The sequence below is a fragment of the Myodes glareolus genome, chromosome 18 (genome assembly GCF_982192425.1).
Source record: "Myodes glareolus chromosome 18, mMyoGla1.1, whole genome shotgun sequence".
NCBI lineage: Eukaryota > Metazoa > Chordata > Mammalia > Rodentia > Cricetidae > Myodes > Myodes glareolus.
In genome coordinates this window covers 71,541,604-71,560,160 of record NC_142043.1, presented here as the reverse complement: position 1 = coordinate 71,560,160, position 18,557 = coordinate 71,541,604, and the positions used below count along the sequence as shown (strand labels likewise).

At 45.7% G+C, this 18,557-nt stretch overlaps 2 protein-coding genes across 3 annotated transcripts in view; both read right to left on the bottom strand.

The window, feature by feature from the left end:
* The window catches only part of LOC125403115 (E3 ubiquitin-protein ligase TRIM31-like), an 86,923-nt gene extending 69,436 nt beyond the window's left edge, over nt 1–17,487 (bottom strand). Inside the window, exon 1 of the mRNA XM_087898663.1 lies at nt 17,419–17,487. The gene's annotated coding sequence lies outside the window, so the exon portion shown is untranslated. The remainder of the gene's footprint in view (nt 1–17,418) is intronic.
* Nucleotides 1,771–17,506, bottom strand: LOC148119266 (E3 ubiquitin-protein ligase TRIM31-like). 2 transcript variants are annotated; one of them, XM_087898665.1, is made up of 9 exons: nt 17,419–17,506; nt 16,787–17,258; nt 16,268–16,363; nt 10,737–10,967; nt 8,616–8,638; nt 7,621–7,736; nt 6,364–6,438; nt 5,860–5,901; nt 1,771–3,124 (listed from the first exon to the last, which is right to left on the bottom strand). In XM_087898665.1, the coding sequence occupies exons 2-9, from the start codon at nt 17,195–17,197 to the stop codon at nt 2,604–2,606; spliced, it is 1,515 nt and encodes a 504-aa protein (XP_087754791.1). In that variant the 5' UTR covers nt 17,198–17,258; nt 17,419–17,506; the 3' UTR covers nt 1,771–2,603. The 2 variants fall into 2 exon arrangements, with proteins under 2 accessions (XP_087754791.1, XP_087754790.1); XM_087898664.1 differs by lacking the exon at nt 17,419–17,506 and having other exon boundaries at nt 16,787–17,412.
* Nucleotides 17,507–18,557: the final 1,051 nt, after the last annotated feature.

Sequence of the window (18,557 nt, the reverse complement as noted above, 5' to 3'; positions counted from 1 at the left end):
AATATCTTTTAGCAGCTGTTGCTCCTTTCTCAGCATTCAAACAATTCAAAGAGAACATAATAACATACAATATCCAGACTCTCTGTGTATTTTTCATCTTTATGTGGCTTTATTTTAACCTCTACCTCTTTAATTTTTAATTTTTGGCCTTTTGAGACAGGGTTACTCTGTATATGTTTGGCTATCCTGAAATTCATTCTGTAGACCAGGTTGTCCTTGAACCCACAGAGATATACCCGCCTCTGCCTCTGAAGTGCTGGGATTAAAGGTGTGTGCCACCTCACCTTGAACTCACAGAGGTTTGCCTTGCCTCTGTCTTTCAAGTGTTGGGAATAAAGCTGTGTGCCACCACACTCAGCTAATCTCTTTTTTTTTTTATTTTAAGGACTTTAACTTTTGGCCTGCATATATTTTTAACACACTAGAAACCATTTAGAGGTTTCCTTCATCTTTGACTCTCTCTTTACTGTATATCTCTCTTTTTCTGACCCCATGAGTCTTTAATTTGCTAAGTGATATGGTTAAGGTTAAAGCCATGACTTTGGCAGCTGGATCTAGCCCATTTCTTAGCTTTCTGAGATTCCAACCTCATGGCAGAGGTACTGGCTGTAACCATGTTTATGGCCACAACTCTATGGCATTCCAAGGTCCCTGAGAGCAAGCAAGCTTCAGTAGTCTACTCACAAGCCACAGTCAAATGATCTATAGCCAGACCTCCTGCCTGAAAAAGTCAGAGTTTGTGCAACAGGACAGCCCAGAAAACTGGCATTTTAAAATGGCACAGCTTTTTTCCTGCTAAGGCTGAAAACCAAAAAGCATGCAGTCAGCTTTTCATCAATGCCATTTAAGTGTTTTGTGGCAGGGCCTCTTAAAAGAGCTGCATGGTTTTACAACTAAAGCTGAGTCAGGAAGCCTCTCTTTTTAAAAAAAATATTTATTTATTTATTTATTTTATTTATTATGTATACAATATTCTTTCTGTGTGTATGCCTAAAGGCCAGAAAAGGCCACCAGACCTCATTACAGATGGTTGTGAGCCACCACGTGGTTGCTGGGAATTGAACTCAGGACCTTTGGAAGAGCAGGCAATGCTCTTAACTGCTGAGCCATCTCACCAACCCCAGGAAGCCTCTCTTAAATGAGATGCATTTGCCTCTAGCAAACAGAGCCTTCTGAGAAAATGCTACTAACAATAAGCTGTGCTTAACTCCATTATTTTCTTTTTTTTGTCTAGAATTACTTCCCTAGCTCTCTCAGGCTTTATGTGGATGCAGTTGTCCATGTGGACACCATTTGTTGACTGAGTTTTCTGTCCTGCCCAGTTCCCACAACATACAGGGTTTAAGGACAGGATAGGCTACATGAACTCTAGGGAGAATAAGCTAGCAAACATGTCTATATACAGTCTTCCTTCTGGAATGGGAAATAGAGACAGTGAGATGATTTATCTGTTAGACACTTGCACCAAGTCTATGAGCTAAGATCTATCCTGGATCCCATAAGGAAGAAAGGGGAGTTGATACTCAAAAGTCATCTTTTGACCTTCCAGGGAGACCATGACACGTGGGTGCACACACACACACACAATACAGAAATGTAAAATAGATTAAAATTTTAATTGTGAAATACAGTATGCTCTATGCGTGGTTCCTTCCCTACCTCAGACTATCACTCTATTCAAGTAGTAACCTGCCTGAGTCTGGAGTATCAGTGGAGACTAAAGATAGCTATGGATGTGGCCTAAGACAAAATTAGAAATTTAAATCAACATGAAGGGTGGCTTACAATTTTATTTTTAAGTTGAAAGCAAAGTTGTGAAGGTGACAACATCGCTTTGAATTGTCAAAAGGTTACAGCCCTGATGGAAGACTGCCCTGTCTACAAACTGGCACAGGCCTGGCTGATTCTTCATGAAGCCTCTGGTTCTCAGACTTCAGGAAAGGGCAAGAGCCTGGTGCTGAAGTTCAGAGTCATAGGAACTGCAGGTAGTGAAGTAGAGAAAGGGGCAGGCAGGGTGCTGGGCAGCATCTTGGACTTGGATCTCAAGCAGGGAGTGGCCAGATATTTCCCAATGGGCTGTTGCTGAAGTTTGGCCACTTCTAATTGTGTCCTTTTATGAAGTTCAGCAATGAAAAGCCTTGGGGTTACTATTTGGAGATTCCACTGCCTTCTTTACTCACAGAAAGAAGTATGTGTAGGGTGTGTGGGGTATGTAGTATGTGTATTGTGTGTAGGGTGTGTGGCATGTGTGGGGTGTGTTTTGTATGTAGGGTGTATTGTGTGCAGGGTGTGTAATGTGTGTAGGGCTGTAGGGTGTGTAGTGTGGGGGTGTGTAATGTGTGTAGTATATGTAGGGTGTGTGGCAAGTGTGGGGTGTGTTTTGTGTGTAGGGTGTATTATGTGTAGGGTGTGTAGTTTGTGTAGGGTTGTGGAGTGTGTAGTGTGTGGGGGGGTGTAATGTGTGTAGTATGTGTAGGGGGTGTAGGGGGTGTGGGGTGTGTAGCGTGCCCGAGCAGGGTCAAGCTTCATTTCTGCCACTTGCATTTTATTCGATCATGACAGATGGGTGGAAAAGAGACTGAGGGACCCACATGGGTGCAGCCCTAGAGGCTCAGGGTGATAGAGCTGCGGGGATTTAGGAGCCCAAAAAGAGGGAAGACCTGTTTGTCAAAGGAAGTTTGGAAGGTGTAGATGTGTTTGTTAGTGATGGCATCATAGAAGACGACATCTCCACGGTCATAATCCACATAGACGCCCACTTTCCTAAGGCTGATTAGGAGATTCTCCTGGATACTGCAATTGGTGATTGGCTGACATCCAGAGGATGAGATCCGCAATGCCCACAAACAGCATGGCTCAGAGTTCTGAATCTGGGACCCCTGCGGCAACTGGGCAACAACGCCCACTATGCCAACCCTGCCTGGGGGTCCCTGAATTTCCACCTCCCACACCCCATGGCCTGAGGAGAGGCCTGGGGAGCCCCTCACACAGTGGAAAGGATAGAATTGTCGAGGTTTTGCCTGCTTATTCAATGTGCTGTCGACGAAATACAAGCTTGCTTTCTTTAGATCCTGAGAAAAGGTGAGGTTTGGGTCAGCTGAAGTGGAGTCCAGGGTCATAGGTACTGTGGGAAGATAAAGAAGAGTGAAGAGGTATAATTTCTGGCCAAGTCCTCCAGCACCCTGCTTTTGAGCTTCTCATGATGTTGCTAGAGGGAGAATTTCTCCTTCAAATTCCAGTCCCTGTCCTCAGAGAAGACTCCTGCCTCTTTCTTTTGGTCTTCTGGGAAGGGAGTCTCAAGCAGGGCTGAAATTTTCTGTGTAGCTAAGAACGATTTTGAACTTCTCATCTTTCAAACTGCACCTCCCTTGTGCTGGAATTATAGATGTGAGATACCATACTCATGTTCCCTATACCACTCTCCAGTACCTCTCTCCACTCTCCATCCTCAGGCCTCAAACTTAGCCTCTGATTTTATGAGGTTCTGTTCTGTGGGTGCAGAGGGAAGCTCCCCCAGTCCACATGGTAGTAGAATTATTTCAGAAAGAGGTCTTGAACCAAGGTCATAACACCCTGGACAATTTGGATCTTCTAACAATGAAGATACGCCTTCCCATTTGCACATTTCCTGGTTCACATATGGCAGACAATTGGGGCTACTATGAGAGGTCAAGGTTTTCAGCCTGATTTTCTAAAGCTGGGGTCACCACTAGCCTGAATTTCTAAAACTGAGTTCCTGGGGCCAGGAGGTGACTCAGTTGACAAGGCCTGAGTCCCCAAGCCTGACACCTGATTTCAGTTCAAAAACCCACATGGTGGGAGACTGACTTCCCCACTCATGCTTTGACTCCCACACATACACACGAGTACACATGATAGAATGGGATCCCTTGATCTACCCCTACCCTCGTATTACGGCTCAGACATTGAAGGGCAGTTTATCAAAGCTACACAGTCTTTGTCCTATTCAAAGGCTAGAGCATCAGTGGTCCCGGCTCTGCTAAGGTTTAGAAAGTGGGAACATTTTAGCCCCTCATTTGGTATTGCGTCTCAGCCTTTGCTGCAATGACAGTTCTCCTCTGCTGTGTGTGGGGTTGGGGAGATGGCAGATGTGGAAGTGTGCATTAAAGCAAGTGGTCAGGGTCACTAGGGTAGGTTAGGGGCATGACCCAAGCAGATCTTACCCATTTCTGCTCCCCAGAGCTGGCTAAGTTGTATTACTGGGGACAGGGCGATGGGGACAACGACCATAGAGGAAGACAGGGGTAGGAACTTCTACGGTCTACTGGGGGCATCAGAGTCAAAGCAATTGGAGAAGAGCAGGACTGGGTGAGAATAACCACCATGGGGCTTGTCTTCTGTTTTGTTGGAGGTGCTGATTGCCAGGCACGGTGGTGCATACACCTCTAATTCCAGCACTTGGGAAGCTGAGACAGGAGAACTACCATGAGTTCAAAGACAGTCCGGGCTACATGAGATTCTGTCTCAAAAGCAAGCAAACAAAAAACAAAAACAAATACAGAAAAAAAACAACAAAGAACTGGGGGAGGTGCTTTGGCTGTGTAGGCATGAGGACATGAGTCATGAACCCCAACATCTAAGGATAAAAACTGGGTGTGGCCCTGGCACATCTGTTACCCTGGTGCTGAGTAGCAGGGATGGCTGCATGGGCATGGGCCTCAGTAGTAAGACAGCCTACACTATCTAGTGAGCTTGAGGTTCAGCGAGAGATCTTCTCCATGAAATAAGAAAGGGTGTGAAAGAAGATGCCTAAGTCTAGCCTCTATGAATACACACACATGCACGCACACACACACACCACAAACTCACATGCATGCATGCACACCACAAACACAAATCACATGCAAGCACACACACACAAGTGCACACACCACACACACGCACAGAAGCAAACACCCCACACACACACATGCAAGCACGTACCCCCCCGACACACACATCATACACATGTGTGCACACACACTCACACACTATCCAGAGGGCAAGAGAGAACTAATAAAAGCCAGGTGAGAAGACTTGGCAGGTACAGATACAGATGCTTACTTACTGCCTAAGCCCAAAACTCACATAAAAAGCTCACGTAAAGAAGAGAATGGTCTTCACAAAATAGCTTCTCACCCCTGTTGTGCATAAGTATGCACACATAATAATAACCAAGAAAGTAAAATTTTTGAAGGGAAAACCCAAAGGAGGTGGGAGAGTGAGAAGGAAAGGGTAACTTGCAGGGGTGCACAGCCCAAAACTCTGAGGTTGTCGGTGTGCACAGAGCCCAGCTCACAGCCAGCTCTTCCTCCAGGAACATAGGGAAAGGGGCCCAGTTTTGCTCCAAAGCAGTGCTGAAGAGGGTGCTGTCCCATAAAGGAGGCCTCAAAGTGAAAGGGGATGGAATAGGGCTGAGCATTAGGTCCTGCTGAACTCCAGAGGCAGTAGGAGAGACAAAGACCAAGCAGCAGGGTACACCTGCACATTAGGGGTCCCCTGTTGGGGTCTAGGCCTTTCCCATGGAAGGTATAGCTCAGGAAACTGAAGAGGGAAATGCCTGACCCTCACTCTAAGTCTACCCATCTCTGGCCCCTGAAGTCTGTACAATTACATAGCTCTTCTCCATCCCTCCTGTGGGAAGCCTAACTCGTCTTTCCAATCTTTTTTGTTCCTGTATTCTCAGGGGAGTTGGGAGCAATCAGGGTGTTCTACATGTTACGTAGCTCTTCCCAGGGTCTGATCTCTAACTTTCCTCTGCTGTATCAGAGCTGGGAATGAACAGAACACTTTGACCTGCACACCTAGAGGACCCTTGCTTCCCTACAGAAAGACCCGTGTGCCAAGCAGGAATCCTACCTGAGGTGGGCAAATCTGAGTTATTCCTCTGTAACAGGTGCCCTAAGATTTGAGAGAAAAAACAAATTTGTGTTAATAACAAGTGGTTATAAATTGAAAGTCATATTGGGGATGAGCAGCTGATCCTGGCTTTTATCCTAACTACCCTCAAAGCTGAACCAATCAGATGACATCATTACAGGCATTGTCCCTGTGGGTCTCAACTCCTCAGCTTTGCTGGGCTAACCAGGCCTGTTACGCCAGCTCCAGCTACAGACTGAGCTGCCTCCACCTGAGCCTTGTGCAATGAAGAAATAAATCTATAAATTTCCATTCATTATGAACATTTCTTACTTAGTGGGGGTGTCACTATGATTATCTAAATATAAAATAATAGAACAATTCTATAAGCTTGTTCTTCATTGGTGTTCACACACACACTGGACCTTCTACCCTCAATATCCCATTGAAGAGATATTTTGTAATTTTTTACTTTCCCCAAACAGCATGTATGCACACACTTACAGTTCTCCTTGTCCTTTTTATTCAGGCTGTTCAGGAATGCGCTTTTATCTTCCTTCCCTTCAGTCTGCAGGTTGTCTGTGAGGGGAGAGAGAAGGAGATGGGGAGTCCACAGAGGTTAAGCAAGCAACAAGGAACACACAGCGAGGCACTGATTGCTGATGTAGGAAGATGTGGTACTGGGATTTCTCTCAGTGGACCAGAAAAACAGCAAACAGGGAGAGCTGCCCTAGGGTCTCCCTGAAGTTGCTCTCCAGTACAGCTCAGTCCAGAACAGAAGTATTGGAGTCTCAAGCATAAGCCACTGAATTTGGAATTTTCTAGATGCTATTTTGGAACCCTAAAAGACCAGGGCATGCTGACACTCAGGAAGCTGACACAGGAGGATGACAACTTTTAGTCCACAGTACATAGTGAGTTCCAGTGTCTCAGAAGGAAAGGAAAAGGGAGCTGGAAAGAGGCCTCAGTGGTTAACAGCACCAGGGACCCAGTTCTGTTCTCAGCATCCAATGAAGCTCCAGTCCCTGGGTATCTGGCACCCTCTTCTGACGTCAATGAACACCAGGCATATACACAATACAAGCACACAACACCCATACACATAAAAAATAAAACTTTTTTAAAAAGAAATGAATACAATAAATTTAAATAATATGTTTTGTTTAGCTCAGAGTGTTAAAACACACTGCCATTTCAGCATGCCCATTAAAGGCTGGGTACTACCTGGGCACAGAGCTCATTGCTGGAGACTCAGTTACTCAGAAGATCACTGTGGTCTTCCATAAGAGACTCCCCTGGACAATATTTCTGTTTGTTTTTGTTTTCATTGCTATATTTTATGCTCTATTTCAATATTAGGTCTTTCACAGTCAATGTGTATTCTTTACCAACACTCTGTGTGAATGCTGTGTTTTGGTGCCCAGGGGTACATGTGATAAGCAACAACCAAATTGGGAACATACTTCTAGTCCCATGTTCACGACCAAGTAAGCAAGGAAAATTTCTTGTCTAAGCGGTGCTTTGACTCTGGGGATGTAGCTCAGATTGCAGAGTGCTTGTCAAGCAAGCACGAAGTCCTCAGCACTAAACCTGATACAGCACAGCATGAGGGATTTCTGCACAATGGTTCTCTGAAGGTACTCAGCATTCAGCCTGGGTTCTGAAAGGCTCAGGGACTGTACCAGAAACATCAGGGAGTATCTGGGGTGAGGGAAAGAATCCTGATGCAGGTAAGCACAGGAAGTGGCAGGCACATCTTACCTGTTAATTTCTTCAGGCTTTCTATGATGGACTCATGTCTTGCCTTGGCTTCACTGATTTTTTTCTCCAGGTTCATAGGAACTGGAATTGGGTTGTGAAACTGAAATTCTTTACTCCTGTGAAGATATGATGATCTTGAGTGGTAAGTTCAGGGATAGAATGGGCCGGAAGGACCTGGGAAATGGTTCCTGCTGAGGAGACAGAGTGATAAATACAGTCTAGAGCCAGGGAGCTGAGTGTCAGGGGGTGTGGACAGAGGTTTCTGTCCCACTGCATCCCGTAGCCTTTCAGTCTCAAAGAAACACACAGAGGTCTACATTAATCATAAACTGGTTAGCCTATTAGCTCAGGCTTCTTATTAACTCTTAAAACTTACATTAACCCAAAATTCTTGTCTGTGTTAGCCACATGGCTTGGTATCTTTTATCAGCGAGGCATTCTCATCTTCTTCCTCTGCGTTTGGGTGACGACTACAGAGTGCACCATTCCTCTTCCCAGAATTCTCCTGCTCTGGTTGCCCCACCTATACTTCCTGCCTGGCTACTGGCCAATTCACATATTATTAAAATAGTACAATCTTTGTACTATCAATCTTTGCAGAATATAAGACCATTGTCTCACAGCAATGGGGGCCAGGACAGGAATGCAGGACTGAATGAGATCAGACTCATGACAATATGGAAATGAAGATGAGAGATGGACCAGAGAAGAGAGAAGGGACAGGGAGTAGGGAGGTAGAGTAGGAAACCCAGAGTTCACCCACTTGACTAAGAGGAATATGGGAGGGGAGTGCAGCTGCTCTAAAGCTGTGTGTTGGTGAAAAGAGCTGTGCCCAGCAGACCACATGCTACTGTGGACAGCTTGGTCTTCCCCACCTGCAGCCTAAAGGGTTTATAGCCGAGTTATTGGAGGATGTGAACATATTGAGATATACGTTGAATGATGTATGTGTGAGTGAACCAGAAAGCACAGTGCACTTGGGATGCCCATCATACCTGCCCAAGACGTCATTGATGGCCTGGAAGAGAAAGAGAGAACAATGTCAGAGTGTGCCTAGTCATAGGCACCAAGAAGGGGTTCAACTCAGCTAGAGGCAGAGTGAGAACACCCCAGTTTCCACCCTCTCTTTCCTCTCTCTGTCTTTCTGTCTCTGCTATCTCTGTCTGTCTGTCTGTCTGTCTGTCTGTCTCTGCCTGCTCTTTTCTCTCCCCCCATTCCATTCTGAACGGTTACCCCCAAAACTCCTGATACAGTTGGAATAGTGTTTAAACCTCAGGAGGAACAGAGTGGAGAGAGAAGAAAGAGTGACATTTAGGAGTGGGTGTTGCCTCTGATATAGAACCAGGGGGCTCAACTTGGCAGTGTTACGACAAAGGTGAAGTGGCTGTTCATGGTTCTTTAAAGAATAAAACAAAAACAAAAACAAAACAGAAACCAGGTGTGTTAGTCCAGGCACTTGGGTGTGCTATTATTCCTCCCACTTGGTTTTGTTTGTTTGTTTTTATTCGAGACACTTTAATGTATATCAGGCTGGCTCGAATTCTCTGTGTAGCCAAGAACAGTCCTGAACGACCGAATCTTCTGTGGCTGACTCTTGACTCCTGAGCACTGAGATGACAGGAAAATGCACTAACACATCAGTCCTCCCCACAAATTAATGTTTACTATTTTAAATCTAAGACAGTGCTCTTAACCTATGAGCCATCGCTCCAGTCCTATTTTTATTGTTTTTAAATTGTGCATGTATGTGTGTCTGTGTGTGGGCATGTAAATGAGAATTCAGGTATACTACAAGGCCAGAGTGATCAGACCTGCTGGATCTGGAGTTACAGAAGGAGGTCAGAGGAAAACTTGTGGGAATTGGCCCCGTTCTTCCACTGTATGGGTCTTGGTATTGGTGGCAGGCGCCTTTGCACAATGAGTCTGAGAGACGCTTTAAAGAAACATATGTGTCCTACATTACAATTCTAAACTGTGAGTTGGGTGTAGAGAATGGGGAGATCAGTAATCCAGCGTTATACCCTTGGTCACATGACCTTTGTCCTAACACTGCCAGGCTGCCTGGGCTGCTTGAGATCCTGCCTCAAAGAACGAGATCAAAAAGCTCTAGATGTTTTGTGGCTCTCTTTCTTTTTTTTCCCTCCCTTTTTCTCTTTCGTATGTCTGTCTGTCTGTCTGTCTGTCTGTCTGTCTGTCTCTTTCTCTCTCTCTCTCTCTCTTTCTCTGTGTGTGTGTGTGTGTGTGTGAGTGTATGTGTGTGTGTGTGTGTGTGTGTGTGTGTGTGTCCAGGCTGGCCTTGAGCTCTAGTGATCCAGGGAAGCCTCCTATCTCGGGAGTACAAGAATTACAGAGGTGAGACACCACGCCCAGCTATTTGAGATAGTGTCTTGATCTTTGCTCCTATTAGCCTTGGACTAGCAACAATCCTCCTGCCTCAGTGTCCTGAGTTATGAGAGGAGCTTTGGTTAGGTCAGTGGTTCTCAACCTTCCTAATGCTGCTGAGCTTTAACACAGCTCCTCATGTTGTGGTGACCTCCAACCATAAAATTGTTTCCGTTGTTACATCAAAACTGTAAACTTGCTACTCTTATGAATTGGAATTAATTATCTGATATTTTCCGGTGGTCTTTGGTGGCCCCTGTGAAAGGGTCGGCAGATACCCCAGAGGGATCAACACTCATAGGTTGAGAGCTCCTGTGTTAGGTGAAGCAGGGCAGCAGTTGGTGGATTAGTTCTGGAAGGCAATAAAAAGTAATAAAGAAACCACACCTCATATATGAGGGTTATTAGGAAAGAGGGCGTGGTGAGCACTGGGCTTTGGGGTGGAAGAGCTTTAGAGAGGATTGGTACATTATGTCAGAGCCAATACAAATGGAGCCTTTTGGGGAGCAACAGGCATCGCTTTAAAACCTGACAGGATCCTCAGGCAAATCCCCAAAGAAAGGAAAGTAACTGACTTTAATGTCCTTTCAGGGAGTGATAGGAGTTTCTCAAAATTTCATTTTAGGGGACAAAGGACATGGAGGAGTCAGATATTAGGAGCTGTTAGGACACAGTATAATACAGATTCTTAAGTATCTTTCAGAGAGGGGGGGGTCTATTCCCAATGCACTGACCTCCAGTAGCTCCATGGATGGCGCTTGTAGCCTATTTTTCAGGGACCCTGTGAGCTCTCTGAGGGTGGTCAGCTGTCCCTCTGTGTCAGTGACATACTCTTCTATCTGCTTGACTCCCTCCTGCTCCAGCCAGCTCAGCCTGGACAGGAGGAATCTCTCTTCCTCTTCCAGTCTCTGGCGCACATTCTTAAATTCCTCAAGGACCTTTAGTTTCTCTAGATGTACCTGGGCCTGGGGATAAGGGAAGGGATGCAGAGATGAAGAAGGAATGAGAGAGGATCCTCTAAGCTTCCTTTAAGTGTATCATTCACTTTTTAAATCAATCAACCATCAACCAATCAGCCAATTAACTAATTGCAGGCTAAGTCTCCTTATATAGTTCTGGATAGCCAGGAACTCATTTAGAGGAACAGGTTAGTCTTGTATTCATAGAGATCCATCTGTCTCTGCCTCCTAAGTGCTGGAATCAAGGGCATGCACCATCTGACACCATTCACTCTTTAGGAGTATGTAAGGATTATTCTGAGACAGGTTCAGAACAGCTTGCTGGAGCTTACCTGTGGGAAGGGGGAAGGTTGGGGCAAGGAGATAAAAGCACTTCCTGTGTTCAATAATTTAGGCTAAATGACTTTTTTTTTACCTTCAAGGACATCAGTTAGATGCACAACTAAGAAATCTTAGCACTTGGAAAGTGCAGATAGGAGATTTAGGAAGCCAAGGCCAGCCTCCATTCCAGGCCAGCCTGGACTACTCGACCCACTCTCAACAAGCAAACGAAACCACCATAGAAAACTTGGGATGAGGTTGTAGTTCAGTTGACAGGGTGCTTGCTTAGCATGTGTGTAGTCCTGGATTCCATTCTCAGCACTGCATAGTCAGGGAATGCTGTTATAGCCCTGCAGTTCCAGTACTGGGGGAAAGACAAAAGGGTCAGAAGATCAAGAATATCATTTTTATGTAGGCCCCTGTCTTCCCTTGCTCCCTGGGATGCAAATCAAGGACTGTTTTGGCTAACCAGCTAAGCTTCCTGCTTAATTCTGTGCTCTGCTCTGCTAGCCTGGTGAATTAGCCATAGGGCCTTATATTACTTTGGAATGGTAATTTCCCCACCTGCCCTGGAGAGCCCACGGCGCCAAGGTCCCTCTCATCTGTCTGCCACTGCCCCGCACCTCTCACCCACATGACTGCAGAAAAGTTTTCACATGACGCCAGTTCCCCCAACCCCCTCTGGCTGGGAGGGGTTTCCATTACTGGGGGGAAAGTATATTAACTCTGGATAAAGCTAAATAAATTGGCATTCACCTCTTGGCGAATGACCCGGACTCTGTGTGTGTGTGTGTGTGTGTTGTGTTTAACCCCTAGGCCCTTGCCCAAGCTCATGGTGGTATGGAGCCACGGTCCATACCAGGAGGGTGGTGATGCAGATCTCAGGTGATTCTACAAATGGCGTCCCTGGGTGGGCAATTGAAAGCGACTGCAACCAAAGAACACTCGTCTACAAAACCCATCTGCGAGTTTTGAGGGGTAAGGATCTCCGTGGTAGTCACCCTCGGGAGGCTGGCCAGCGGTAAGTGAATTGCGGAGGGTGGATTGGCCAGGATTGGCTCATTTGGGTGTGGGAACTTCTGCTCCAGGGTAAAGTCCTGGTAAACAGGTGTTGGTAGGTCTTTGGGAGAGAATGGGCACCAATATTAAGTTTGAGACAACATGAGAGTTCCTTAAAACAGTTTCCTTTTATGTAGGATAGTTAATTGCCTGATTTTTTTGAGAGAATTTAGTCCATGACTTTTACTTGCAGGGGGCTTTAATTTTTACTAAAGAGAACAGGCTGGCATGGCTAGCGCCCAGCGGAAGTCCGTTACTGAGACGCATGGAGGCCGACAGGGCGAACTCGGCCGGGCCAGGGCTGCACCTTTGTCTGGCCATGCTCGCGCGTCCCATACGTGGGACTCCGGCGGGCTGTGTGACCACGACTGGCAACTCGAGGGGTCTCGGAGACGGTGGCCACAGCTGTGGCGGGCCACAGAGACCGCCCACGGGCATGCACCATGGCCAAGGTGCACGATACCCCTGGGACAGGGCCAGGAGTTTTCGCCATAGCTAGGGAGCCGCATCGGGCTGGACAAAAGTGCCAACGGCCAATACGCCTAAAGCCAAAGAGAGAGAGAGAGATACAAAGCAGCTGAGAGAGGCTGACCACATCGGCCTACGACAAGCGGCGAGGGCCCACAGTGAAAAGTGCGGCCGTGATAGCAAACGCTAATGAGCCAGGCGACGGTGGCAGCGGGCAGGGCCAACAGCGCCACGGCTACCAAAGCTTAAGAAAATTTTTACCTAATAATGGGAGGCTGGAAAGATGGTTCAGAGGTTTAAAATACTGCCTGCTCTTCCAGAAGTCCTGAGTTCAGTTCCCAGCAGCCACATGGCGGCTCACAACCATCTGTCTTTAGATCTGGTACTTTTTCTTTTCAAAAAGGGTTGTTTGCAGACAAAGGAGCAAGAGGACCCTCCAGGGATTTTCAAAACTTTGCTCTGAGTTTATTGACCGCCTGCTACAGGTAAAGTTATATTTTTAGAGATATAAGCTCGGCTGTACCAGCCATAGAGCGGTTAGCCTATAAAAAACGCTAACAGATTTTTGTCAGGAGGCTATATGCCCCCATAAAAATGACAATTTTAATAATTTTATCCGATTATATAAAGACATTCACATACTAAGTCAGATAACTGCTTCTGCCCCTAGGGAAGTTCCAAACAGAGCTAAATCTAAATATTGTTTTCATTACAAAAGGTCAGGACACTTCAAAAAAACTGTCCTGCCGTTTACGGGATGGTTATTCAACCAAAATAAAAGGCTGGCTACAATGGCGCACGCCAGTAGGATTTACTCTTTAAAGACAGAGACCTACAGATCTCTACGAGTTCAAGACCAGCCTACACCAACGCTGAATTTACTAAATTTTGCTCTGAGTTTTCTATTACTCTTATATCAGGTATAAACAAATACATCATACACTCAAAACATATTTACATAAAACAAAAAAGGGGGATTATGCTTTCATTCCCAGGGACCATTTGTCTTTTATTTTATACATTCTAAACCTTTCGACTGTTGATACTCGATACCAGGTTCCCAGACCATGTACTAATTTTGGGGCAGGGAAGTTTTGTCTATGTCTTCCCGCAGGATGCTATGTATTCTCCTGTCCAGAGGCCTAAAGACGGGACAAAACCAAGAGATTCAGGCATAGTCGACCTGCCAGACTAAAGAGCTACTGGATTCCTAAAGCTAACAGCGGTGGCCCATAGCCACGGACCCTTCCCTTTTCCGGCTCCCTCCCCAGGATCTGTCAGTCATTGCTACAGCCGCCAGAAGTGGCTTGCTCCCAGTTTTTTCCCTTATCCTGTCAGCTGCTTCTGCTAGACACTGTGGGTACCTTCTCAGGGCAGGTTGCAAATGCCATGATCATTCAAATTGAGCTAAATGTACAATTGAATACTACAGTTAGTTTTACAATTGGTTATGGTTTTTTACCTCTGCTTGGTCAGGATAACTTTTGCTGTTCTTCTTGAACCCTGAAATACGAGATTTACTAATTGGCTGTTAATTATTATTCTAGTTAGCTATTCCAGGGGATCTTTTCACCAATGCTAAAGTCCTTACTTAAAAGGCTCCTTTTTGAGCAGACTTTTTAAGGATTATACAGGCACAGTCTCCTCTAGGAATGCTTATATGTGCTGAAACGTCATCTTGATGATCGCATGATGCCAGAGCCAAAGGCTAACTCAGGTCAATGTTGTCACATGACAAATCCTTTTAACATTTGCCCCAAAATATTTTTCAACATAAATCTGGCTAAACTTGGTGATAAATGACTAGTAAGCCAATGAAGGGTAAGGTTTTGGGGGGTGGCCTCAACCTAAGACAGGAAATGTGTTTTTACCTGGATACTTTCCCATGACGGGTAAGGAGTTTTCGCCTGACGTTCATTGCCGCCCAAGATAGGCCTAGTCATATAATTTATATAAAAGGGGGACATGTAGGCCCCTGTTTTCCCTTGCTCCCTGGGATGCAAATCAAGGGCTGTTTTGTCTAACCAGCTAAGCTTCCTGCTAAATTCTGTGCTCTGCTCTGCTAGCCTGGTGAATTAGCCTTAGGGTCTTGTATTACTTTGGAATGGTAATTTCCCAACCTGCCTGGGAGAGCCCACGATGCCAAGGTCCCTCTCACCTGTCTGCCACTGCCCCACACCTCTCGCCCACCTGACTGCAGAAAAGTTTTCACATGACGCCAGTTCCCCCAACCCCCTCTGGCTGGGAGGGGTTTCCATTACTGGGGGGAAAGTATATTAACTCTGGATAAAGCTAAATAAATTGGCATTCACATCTTGGCGAATGACCCGGACTCTCTGTGTGTGTGTCTTGTGTTTAACCCCTAGGCCCTTGCCCAAGCTCATGATGGTATGGAGCCGTGGTCCATACCAGGAGGGTGGAGATGCAGATCTCAGGTGATTCTCCATTTTACTGTATAACAATTTCTAGCTTGTGCTACATAAGATACTGTGTCTAGGAGCTGGAGATATGACTCAGCAAGGGACTTTGTTACTCTTGCAAAAGACTCAGATTCAATTTCCAGAACACACATGGTCACTCACAACCATCCTAACTCCAGTTCCAGGGATCCAATGCCCTCTTCTGATCTCCATGAGTACCAGACATGGACCTGGTATGCGAACATACATACACGGAGGCAAGGCATTCACTCACATAAAATTAAATCTAAAAACAAGTCAATAAAAGATTCTTAACAGTCAGTGGGAAAGAACATAAATGAATGAAAGAGAGAGAAAGAGAGAGAGACAGAGAGAGAGACAGAGAGAGAGAACTCTTCTCAGTTTAACTGCCTTCACACTGAATTTCCCATGGATGGACCTGGAGAGATGAAGCAGGAGGTAAGAATGCTTACTGCTCTTCCAGAGAACCTAAATTCAGTTCCTAGCACCTTTGAAGAGCAGCTCACGAATATCTGTATTTCCAGTTCTTCTGGTTTCTGCTAAGATTTGCACACACATGACTTTCACTCACACAGACACATACACATAGATAAAGGTAATGCAAACAACCTTTAAAAAAGTAAACAAAAACAAAATCAGGTGGAGACATTTGGTGGTGTCATATTCTCTTGTCTTTCCTTACTGTGTAATCAATCTCTGGTAACAAAAGGGGCTTGTATGAGTCAGGGTGTGTGTGTGTGTGTGTGTGTGTGTGTGTGTGTGTGTGTGTGTGGTCCTTACAAAGCCTGCTGTGGGTGGAGGAGCAGAAGCCCTCCTGGTTCACTGGAACAGCACCCAGGCAGGTACAGCTCAGGTCAGTACAGCTCAGAAGCATGGCTCAGGCACCACACCCTCTGCTCTGCCCCTCGCCACTTGTCAGCAGGACTTTGTCCCAGCCTGGTGTATAAAGAGTGCTCAACATTTCCTCAACAGAGATGCTCATCTTCCCCAGAAATATTTGGAGTGAATATTTCTTACCCTGAACACCTGGATTGCTCCTTCACCTTTCTTCTTCTCTTTAATTATTTCCTTGTCCTTTTGTCCCAAGACCTGGACCTCTGTCTCAATCTGCACCTGTGGGGAGAGGATGCTTCAGTCAGGTTCTGATTCTAGGGAGGCAGGGAAGATATCCCAGGGTTCAGATGTCATTATTAAGAGCCCCCTTTCCTTCTCAGGGATCAAACCAATTTTCTCTTTGCATTATGTGATCCTGAGGGTCAAAGTCAAGTCCTCAGACTTGGTGGCAAGTGCCTTCATTCTCTGAATTATCTCCCCTGCCCCCAAAGTACTATTCTGATTATTCTTCTTGCCTTGTTGACAGATTGGTATTTCCCAGAACCTGGCCCTTTGAGCTCACTGGGCCCAGCTGCAAACTGCTAACTCAAGTGTTGAGAGTGCAGCAGTCGGTGCCAACCAGATGGAACAGGCAGGAGCTCCCTGGTCCCCAGAGAGTTCTACTCTGCTGAGCTGGGGTCAGAGAAGGAAGCAGGTTCCTACCTTGTAGTTCTGGGCAGCCTCATCTAACACAGTAACTTCGTGTGTTTTGTGGTCCCTGGAGTCACGACACACCAAGCAGAGGAATTCTTTATCCTTCTCACAGAAGTAATGTATCTTTTCCTTGTGCTTCGGACATCTTGTTTCTTCTTCTGTTTGTTCTTCAGCAGGATCCATAGCCTGGATTTTCTCTGCAATACTAGCCAACAGCTTATTGGGCCTGAACGCATTCTTATTCACAGGGAGTTTGCAGAGCGGACATTGGAGGTTTTCTGTAGTTTTCCCAACCTGACTGATGCACTGCAGGCAGAAGTTGTGCCCACAGTCAATGGTGACAGGATTCTGTAGAATATCCATGCAGATGGGGCAGATCACATCCTCCAGTAGTTTGCTGGCTCCCTTTAGGCTTGCCATGATGGAGCAGCAAGGTTAATCTGAAATGTGAAAGCCCAGAAGTCCGAGGCAGGTGCCAGTACTGGGAAGAGAAACTGAAACAGGAAGCAGAGAGGCTTTAGAGCCTCTCAATTGGAAAACTAGAGAAGAAAAAATGAAGAAGGGGTAGATTAAATGAACAACAGAAAAGTGGAAATTTTAAATGGGGAATATTGTAAAGAGAAGAAAACAGTCAGTCCTACCTCACTGTCTCTCATGAGCAAACAGAGACTGTGAGTTCCTGCTTCCTATAATGTATAGCAAGGTTTCCTGGACCTTGAACTTAATTATCTTTACAAAGCAGTTGTCTGAAAACGGAAGATTCAAGTGTCAGAGTTCACTCTACTACAGGTAGGGAGTGGAGAGGCTAAGTGTCATTTCAGGGAGGTGTTCTAACCCCCTAGATCTCTTACTTTCCCCCACCTGTCTTCTGAGCCATCCTTTGATTTGTTTGGGCTACCAGTTTCTTCCTCTGTCTCTGTACTTCTTAGATCCCCAGCTTACCTGACCTGTTTCCTTTATCTTCACTAGGAAAGTCTCCACTAGTCTCATCTATGTACCCTTCAGTAGCTCAATACTTCACTTCTTAACCCTTCTTTTGTCCTCAGGATCACACTGCTTCTTCCCTTCTCTCCCCCACTTCCCTGGCTCCCTTTTCTCCCAGCCCCATCCCCCACACCTCTCCTCTCTTCTGTCATTAAAAACTAAACTGCTTATTTTTCAATTAACTGCAATGTCTTAGGTTTGTTTATCTTAATTTTATGTACATTGTGTTTTGCTTCCATGTATGTGTATACACAGTGTGCATACCTAGTACCTGCAGAGGTAAAGGAAAATATTGTCTCTCCCATGGAAACTGGAGTTAGAGCCAGTAGTGAAGAGACTATGTATGTGCTGGGGATCCTAGCTGTTTAGGCTGACCGTGAACGCAAACTCACCTGCCTCTGACTCCTAAGTGCTGGGATTAAAGGCATGAGCCACTACCACCTATAGCACAAATAACAAAAGCCCAGAGACAGAAACTGGGATTTAACCTGAAAAGTAGAAAAGTAAAGCTTCGAAGCCACTAGAGAAATCTTACCTCTCACAAGGCTGGGCGACTGCAAACTAAACAGACTCAAGTCTTTCTCTCTTCTCACTTTATATTTCCTCTAGTACTGGGATTAAAGGTGCGAGGCACCTACACCTGGATTTGTTCCTGAATTATCTTGTGTATCCCAGGGTGGCCTTGAACTCACAGAAATCCATCTGCCTCTGTCTCCCAAATCCTGGGGTTAAAGGTTTGTGTCACCATTACCTGACCTTTAGTGACTTTAGCTTTGCCTCTGGTCTTCAGGCAAGA